Genomic DNA, 8,892 nt, shown 5'->3' with positions numbered 1-8,892 from the left:
AAGCTTGCAGACTGTGTGGGGAAGGTAAAGGTGTGGGGTCATGCAGCATGCAGGGTCCCAGGTGGAGTTATGAAGCTTGTGGCTCCTACATGCTCTGATCAGCTGTCACAGACTGTACTATTTGAGCCTCTTGAGTCAGGTCTGCCTGGGGGTTTGCTTGCTTCTCCTCCCCTTGTGTGTGGTGTGAGGCACAGCTTACATACCAATTGTTAGTCTAGGTTCTGCAGACATCTTGCTTCATCCATGTACTGTTGTAGGTACTTTGCATCATGCTAATGTCATCAGTCTGCCTGCTGGTGTTACAGAAGAGCCCTTCTACACAGCTAGGGTGTCTTCTCAGGTTGTGGCCCCAACTGTGCAGGACCAAATTGAGGTAATCGACCTCTCCCAACTGCCCAGCATGGACCAGGGTCAGGTGAGGACCTTTCTTAGGGAATATTCATCAGTTTTTGCAGAACATGATGGTGACTTGGGGTGTACAAACATTAGTCATGACATACCCCTTATTGATGAGACCTCTGTAAAACAGCGTTACCGACGTATACCACTGTGACACTATGAAGCAGTAAAGAACCAAATCAACCAGCTACTTAGTATAAATTCTGATCAGAGAGACCTGCAGCCCTATGCATATCCCATTGTGCTAGTCAAAAAGAAGGATGGGAGCCTAAGGATGTGTGTGGACTACTGGCAGCTTAATAGCAAAACCCGCAAAGATGCTAAGATTAGCATTTTGCCACACATTGAAGAGTCTTTGGATGCACTGACAAGTGCTTGCTGGTTCTTTACCTTGGACTTGGCAAGTGGCTACAAGCAGGTACCTGTTGCAGAAGCAAATCGTCATAAAATGGCGTTCTGTACTCTATTTGGTCTATTCGAAAGGAATAAGATACCATTTGGGCTATGTAATGCGCCCAGTACACTTCAGAGGCTTATTCTCTGATAAACAGAATCAACCATTGTTGCTGTATCATGATATAGTTGTGTTTTCTTCCACTGTGGAAAAGCATTTGGAGCACCTGGGGATGGTGCTTGAATGCTTTAAGAAAGAGGGTCTCTCAAGGCAAAATTTACAAAGTATTCCTTTCTTCAGCCAGAAGTTAAATATTTGAGCCATGTCATTTCTAACAAAGGTGTATAAATAAAATTACATTTACCTTTACCACTGAAAAAACTAACCTCAGTTAAGTAAAGTTAAATTGCAATCAAAACTTTTGGAATTGTAATGATTTTTTTTTTAAACAAAAAAAGTTTTGCTTAAAATACTTTTTTTAAATTAAAGTCACTCATTTTTAAAGCCATTCAGTTTTGCTTGCAATTTGCAAAACAAACTTCTGTTTGCACATGTCATCTTCAATGCAGTTCGGGGCACAGTTTCATCGTTAGTCTTTAGGCCCCGCCCAGGATATCATGTGAGAATCGCAAGAAAAACTTTGAATCGCAAGCCAAGATTTCTGACATGTGCAAAAAAAGTTTGTTTTGGAAATAACTTTTACACTTCAAGAGACCGAAATTAGTGATTTTATTAAAAAACAAAAAAAAGAAAAGCTTTTTAAAACAAAACTTTTTCATTTAAAAAATCATTACAATTCAAATGTTTTGATCACAATTTTATTTTATTTAATTGAGGTTTGGTTTTTTATTTTATTTTATTTTATTTTATTTTTTTTTAATAATTGTGAAACAAATTGAACTCCATAGCAGAGGTCTGACTTTCTCTGAAATTAATATTGTTGTGCTGTGCTATGGACTGAAAAACATGAGTCTGTTTAAAGAGTCACCAATCAATAAAACTGTCATGACAGTCTTATTCACCCCCCTTCAAATAAAGTGTTACCCTATCTTTTCACTAATGTTCAATAACAGATAGTACACCTCTTGTAATTGATAAGCTTATAAATGATCAATGTTAAGCATCAGTATGCATTAAAAGTCAAATCAGTCAGACTAAGTAAAATATTATGATACTCAAAGCAATCAAAATTATATTTCTCTGAAAGGTAATTTCTCATTTTCAGGGAGCCTAGACTGTATGAAAGGAATTATTGAAATATACTATGAAAATATTTAATTTGCAGAATCCCAATAATAAAACTTCCATAGTGATGATTTCCTGAAACTAAGAGTTCGACGGGTCAGTGCAATGAGTAATGACAGGTAAGGCTTTACCATCCAGGGCAGAAACCAGGACCAGAGCCGGAAGAGGAACTTTTTAACCAAATTGTCATCAATATGGTTTTGTTCACATTCTGAATCTACTGCACTCTTTCATAGCTACAGACTGCAGCTATGAAAGAGTGCAGTTGATTATCAGCCAGCAATACTCATAGCAATCATATGTAGCCTCATAATTATGACCACACAGAAGTTTCTCTGTCTGAACATTGCATTAAATCTCCTTTAATTGCACCCTGGGGATTAATAAGGTTTTTTGAATTGAATTGAATTGAATTACTTTGGTAGTTTCAAATCAAAATGATAAATAAGCAAAAGTTCTGTTTAATAGGTATAACATTCTCTCTCAAACAGTCCTTGTCCCTCAGTTCCTGTTTTGTAATTTACAGCGTACATTTATGTTGTACTGTGTTGCAGGGCCAAGGCGCAAACAGCCTCTTAAGAATCATGTAATAGAGAAAGACATCGATCAGAAGTAGTCCACAGAGTCTGTTTAAAGAGTCACCAATCAAACAAGAGACATCTGTCTAACCTCCATTTATGTTCCAGCCCCATAATCCATTGTTGATCTTTAATTAAAAGGAGTGAGTGGAGATTCAACACAAGATAATTATTTTAAAAAGTATGTAAATTGAGCCTCATGCATAGACATATAATCGCTAAACCAGTTGCCCAAGTTGTCATTCGGTTAATACCCGGTGTGTGTGTGCGTGTGTGTGTGAAGAAGAGTCTAGTGCTGTCCCTTTAAGTGGTCTCTGCAGGCTGTGATTGGACTGATGACCGTGTGCATGGGTCTGTACTCCTGTGCTATTGCTCCAAAGCAGCAGGTAGCGCCAGCTCAGACCTTTCAGAGGAGACATAGAAGAGAGGTGGCATTTGTCCACACACTGATTTATACATATTGATCATCAACACACAGTTATTCACACAAACCTTGTTAGGATGAGTTCAGCATCTGAACCTGTGGTTGGAAGCAGTAGAACCTTGCTTGCTGCCAAAAGACATAGGACTGTACGGAAGAACTCAAGGAGAATTTATTCTGCTTACCGAGACCACCAGCAGGGGTGAGTTGCTCTTATAATTTAATCTGTTCCTTTTCATTGTTACGTATGTGACTTTGTTCTATATTTAGATGACTCTGTTCTAGATCTTTTTTCTGCCTTAATAGACTGTAGCCTGTCTCTTCAAATTAATATAGTCAAGCAGAATAATAAAAATTCCAGTTTTTCTCTTTATAGGGCTGCCAACATCCCCATTCACAAACATTCTGTATTGTTGCATCTTCTAATTATTGCATTCAAATTTATCTAAGTCTTAAGTCTGTCACAAGTGATAAATATTAATATCAACAGTGTTTATACGTAAGCCAACGATGTTGCTATTACGTTGATTTTTTTTAAATGAATTTACTTGGCAGTGATTTTTATTGTGCCCATATCCTGCAGCTCATCGGATGAAGAAGGTGGAGATGATAAGGAAGTGGACAGCAATGACCCTGAAGAAATGTTCCAGAACATTCAGTACCAAAAAGAGATCATTGCCAACATTCGCTCCAGACCCTGGCCAATGAGACGCAAGCTCAAAGTTTTAAAGTATCCTTTGTTTAGCTGCTGGTTTTATGTTTGCAGCATTTATTCTTTCTTCTAGTCTTTTTCTTTCTGCAGCAAAAAGTGTCACACATGTTGCACAAGAAGGTCCTCTCTCTGACTTTTATTGTTTGTTTTAAAACTAAAAAAGAAAATATCCATCTGAGAACATAAACTTGAATAGCCAAATCTTGTTCCTAATCTAAAAAAAACTCATTTAGTATTTTAACTGCCCAACATTTTCTTCTATAACTATTTATTTTGTTAATATAGCATGTTTTATTAGCTTTATCAAAGCAGTTTTTATCTCTTAATCGCTTTAGCTACAGCAGCCAATTTTACCAAAATAATATTTTGACATTTTAGTATGGTCAGTGTAATAAAATGCATTGGCAGGCACATTTAAAACAAGTAAGAAATTACTGCAGTGTATTTTAGTTTCTGTGTCCATGGGTTTTAGATAAAACCATGCACATCAGATATCCAAGGAATCAAAAAATACCTTAAATGTCTAACTAAAGCTTTTAGGCTCTGTCGAACAAGCTCTTCCAAAAAGTGCTTGAATAGATAGAGAGCGTCTTAAATAAGATGTGCTGAGTATGTGCCATGGCTAACAGGTTTTATATGGGCAGTTTGTTATTACTGCAGAGGTTTTATTACCTTCATCAGGGATGGGTTGCAAGTCTGCGCTTTTCCACTGAGGCAGAATGACTGTGATTACTTCTGCTGCAGCTGCAGCCATAGACTGTACTTCACATCTTACATTTTTATTCTAAAATTACTACAAAATCAGTCTTATATTAACAGTTTAGTCTAATTCCATGTATTTTTCTTTGACTGTAATTTAAAACTGTTTACTGAACTTTGATCAAACAATGCAAGGATGCACATAGGAAAACACCTGTCTTGACTCACATATGAGTTTAAGTGACATTCCATTCCTAATCCATATTGTTCAATATGACGTTGGTCCACACTTTGCAGCTAGAACAGATTAAGCTCTTCTGGGAAGGCTGTCCACAAGGTTTAGGAATGTGTTTTTGGGTGGACCAGAAGGCTTGGCTCTCAGTCTCCACTCTAATTCGTCCCAAAGGTGTTCTATCAGGTTGAGGTCAGGACTGTGTGCAGGCCAGTCAAGTTCATCCACACCAGACTCGGCTGTCCATGTTTTTATGGACCTTTCTCTGTGCTCTGGTGCACAGTCATGTCGGAAGAGAAAAGGGATGCGTGAGAGAGTGTCCCATTTTTTACAAATGTTTGTAAAAACAGTCTGCATCCCTAGGTGCTTATTTTTATACGTCTGTGGTTGTAGAAGTGATTGAAACACCTGATTCCGATCACACTGGTGCAAATACAAGTTTTTGATCAGATGGGCAATTATTTATTTTTTTATGTGCTGTAGCAAGCAAAACATATTAAAGAATACACTTATTAACCTGATTAGAATCTGTAGTTTGTCATTCGTGACAGAATACGCCATAGGTTAATTGATAAAGTGGCAAAAGGAATATGATGTTCACACCTGCCAGACTAGATGGACTTGTTTATCTTACCATGTCGTTAGTGCATTTTGCTTAGTTACTTAGTCGCTAACTGAGAGAGCAGAGTTAGGGTAATCTGGAGATCTGGAGAAAATATGTGTTTTTGTCATGGTCATCAGAGAGGAAACAATAGTTTTGAGAAATCACTCCAGTTTTGGTTGTGCAGGAAATGCCTCCAAATAAGTTGCTGAATATTTATTTTTGCTTTTCACTACAGTATGTCGTTCTTAATATTGTCTTCAAGTTGTACTTTGGGAGGTTTTTTACTTTCTCCACTGTCTTTTTTACTTGTTGAGACCATAAGTTATTTCTACAGAATCAAGTTTCAACAGGGAAAGTCCACATATTCATGCTCTGGTTTAGCACAGTTGAACTTCACAATATGTCACTATGATTGTGTTAACATCTGTGACTGTAGCAACCCAAGAAGTCATTGACAACTGTGCCTTCACTTAAAGGTTTCTTTAGATCTAGTGCAACACAGACAATCACAAGACGTGCCCACTTAAATAAACATCTTTCACTTATCTGTTTGCTTTTTTAGGCAGGCTCGAGAGATTGTCCTAAAGTATGAAGGCCAGCTGACGAGAACAAGGGGTTATCAGACCGCCGGAGCTGATGTACTTTTGATTCACACTGGTTATCTTTCTAATATGAGATCACAGTTTAAAATGAGTGAAGCATAAGATACAATTTGTAGTTCTTTTTACTACCTCTTTATGAATTTTAATGTTTTATGTTGTCTCATATGGGGGTTTATGAAACAGAAACACAAAATTGTCCAGCAATGGGGGAGATGAGAATTTAAAGTCATATTCTAATTGTGTTGCAAAAAACTTATTGGTATTATCTTGTGCCAGATATATTTTAAGAAAGGGTTCTTTGAAGCTGTAATTTGTCAGAAAGCTGATAGCACATGATTTCAGATAGTTTAAATTCTTTTTAAGGTTTCTGTGTAGCTTTCATCTCTCTGCAGCAAGGATTGTGTGACCTAAAAAGTACCCATTGTTCAATTTTAGCATCTTACCTATCAGAACTATAGTATTCAATAAAACAAGAATCTTTCTCTGAGAAAATTATTAAAACACACAAAAGCATAGCTGAAAATGCACAAAATAACTAACAATATAAAGTCTATAATGTTAGCAAAAGCTCAGTATTTTTCCAGCTTGGTGTTTCTGTTTTCATATTGCAGTACAATTTTCCTGAAGCCAGAAGTTCTAAACTTTTATGAAGTTTAGAACTTCATAAAGAACGATGGCCACAGCTAACTCAGCGCTGCTGAGTTAGCTGTGGCCATCGGATTTTTTATGATTTATGGAGCGTTATTCTATTACTATTAGACATCTTGAACTGCTCAGAGAAAACCATTGCGCATGTCTTGGAGCGCCGCGTGCGAGTGAAAGGTGGGGGAAGGGGGAAACAGAAACGCATAATTGGCAAGTCACGTTATTGATCGTTGCGTTTTGCATCCACTGAAAACAAAGATGTTAACAAATAAACTGGACAGTATGCTGTACGTTTAGTGATATTTTCACAGTTGTGGTCTCGACTGGTCTTGAAATAAAATGCAGAGTCCTCAGCGCCCGAGACCGAGACGAGACCAAGACCATCATAAAATGGTCTCGAGACCAAGACCGATCTCGAGTACTACAACACTGGTATTTAGTAATATTAACATTTTGTTATATTTCATTAATAATGAATGTATTTATGTCAAATACATAAAGAATATAGTTTAAATTGCATAATATTCAAGTTACCTATACAGTTTAAATAGGATGAATGTTTTTGAATTACATGCCATTTGTGGGATAGGGTTAGGGTTATGCAATAAACCAAATTAATCAAAATTCATCACATTTATGCAATTCCTTCCCATAGAGTCAGTCGTCATGATGCAAATATTTAAGCCTAACTTTTAAGATTTATGTAATTTTATTACATGACAAATTTCCATTTACCTGTTTTAGATCATTTTAATGTAAATAAACTTTACATGATTTATATTCATCAGTGTAATAAAGCCTATTTATTTTAGTTGCATAATCCTTAGCTTTATATATTTAGTGTTATATTATTGTTATTTTAAATTAATGAGTATTTATTTTAAATACATAAAATATATTGTTTGAATTGCATAATTATCATGTTACCTATACAGATTAAATAGCATATATTCCTCTGATTTACATGTCATTTATACCAGGGGTCCCCAAACTTTTTCCTGCGAGGGCCACATAGCTGTTCCTTTTTCTGGTCGGGGGCGGTCTTAGTTTTTGGAGAAAGAAACCTTAGAAAATTCTTGTCGAGGGGGGGGGGTACGACGACGACGACGAGGAGGAGACATTCGCGCTCTTAGATAGATTTTTACCCAGAATGCAAATGGAAAAACCGTGAGTGAAACGGTGACTGGGACTGACTAGTATATATTCCATTGAGGGAAAGTTAGTTTCACATTTGCTCAAAAGCCCCCTGGTGGTTGAAGAAAAATCCACATATAAGCCGGAAAATACAATATATGCCAAAAAACACTGAATGCTCTCTGGTATGAGGAGGCGGGCCAGATCCGGCATTGTTCAGGGGGCCGGACCAAATGACGTGGCGGGCCGGATGCGGCCCGCGGGCCGTAGTTTGGGGACCCCTGATTTATACAATAAACCAAATTAATCAAAATTCATCAGTCAATTGTGATGGTAACTAATTGGAAAAAGTTATATTTAACTTTTCCAATCATTTTTGACCGCTCAAAGCACTTTACAGTTGAGTAATATTCACCCATTTGCATTCACATTTGTACACCGACACATATGGAGAATTCAGGCAAATGAAATAAATAAATAGGGAAATAAAAAATGAGTAATTGGCATCTTTATTCCTATTTATATTTATTCATTTATACATTTATTTTTTTCACTTCCTAATTTTCCTTATTAATTTATCCTTTTCCCATTTTCAATTTTCTATTTTCATTTATCCTTTTCCAATTTTCCATTTAATTTACCGTTTTTCAATTTTCCTCTTTTCATTTACCCTTTTCCCAGTCCAGATAGATATACATACATTATATCTATCCCAGTCTCTGGGAAAAGGGTAAATGATAATATGATAATGAGGAGGTGTGGCATCATCAGGCTACAACTTCTCCCAATTGGTTGGTTAGCATTGCACCATACTTTGCTTCAGGGCTGTGCAGAGACCACTAAAGGGGCAGGTGCTCAAAAAAAAGGGCACATCTAACCGCATTCTAGGACAGAATATTAACAAAGCCACAGCTTTCAGAGTTTAGTAAACAATGATAAATTACAAAATTCTGAGATATACAATCAAAGCTAAGGAAAATCTCTATATAGAGCATACAACTATGCATATGCAAGATATTTTATTAGTAATTTCTTTCTGCAGGTCTATTTTGTTATAAGAAAGTATTGCCATATTCAAACCCACAATTTAGCAAGATATGTAAATCAGAGCTAGACCACCAGACATTTTTTGTCTTTACAGAATTACACTATTAAAAATATAAACAAGGGCACAATGCGACCTTTTAGTGACTGTAATCTATAAAAAAAGAGCTGCCTGTTTGCTAC

General features: G+C 36.6%; 1 protein-coding gene across 1 annotated transcript in view; it reads left to right on the top strand.

Moving 5' to 3' along the window:
* Positions 1–2,935: 2,935 nt before the first annotated feature.
* The window catches only part of tmc3 (transmembrane channel like 3), a gene marked incomplete at its 3' end in the record, with an annotated part of 24,543 nt that continues 18,586 nt past the window's right edge, over positions 2,936–8,892 (top strand). The window contains exons 1-3 of the mRNA XM_015054851.1: positions 2,936–3,239; positions 3,621–3,767; positions 5,847–5,922. Of these exons, the coding sequence (XP_014910337.1) occupies positions 3,118–3,239; positions 3,621–3,767; positions 5,847–5,922 (345 nt within the window). The remainder of the gene's footprint in view (positions 3,240–3,620; positions 3,768–5,846; positions 5,923–8,892) is intronic.

This window comes from Poecilia latipinna, unplaced genomic scaffold, assembly GCF_001443285.1.
Source record: "Poecilia latipinna isolate Pla-1442-1.1 unplaced genomic scaffold, P_latipinna-1.0 Scaffold1282, whole genome shotgun sequence".
Classification (NCBI taxonomy): Eukaryota; Metazoa; Chordata; class Actinopteri; order Cyprinodontiformes; family Poeciliidae; genus Poecilia; species Poecilia latipinna.
This window is presented reverse-complemented; position numbering and strand designations above follow the sequence as displayed.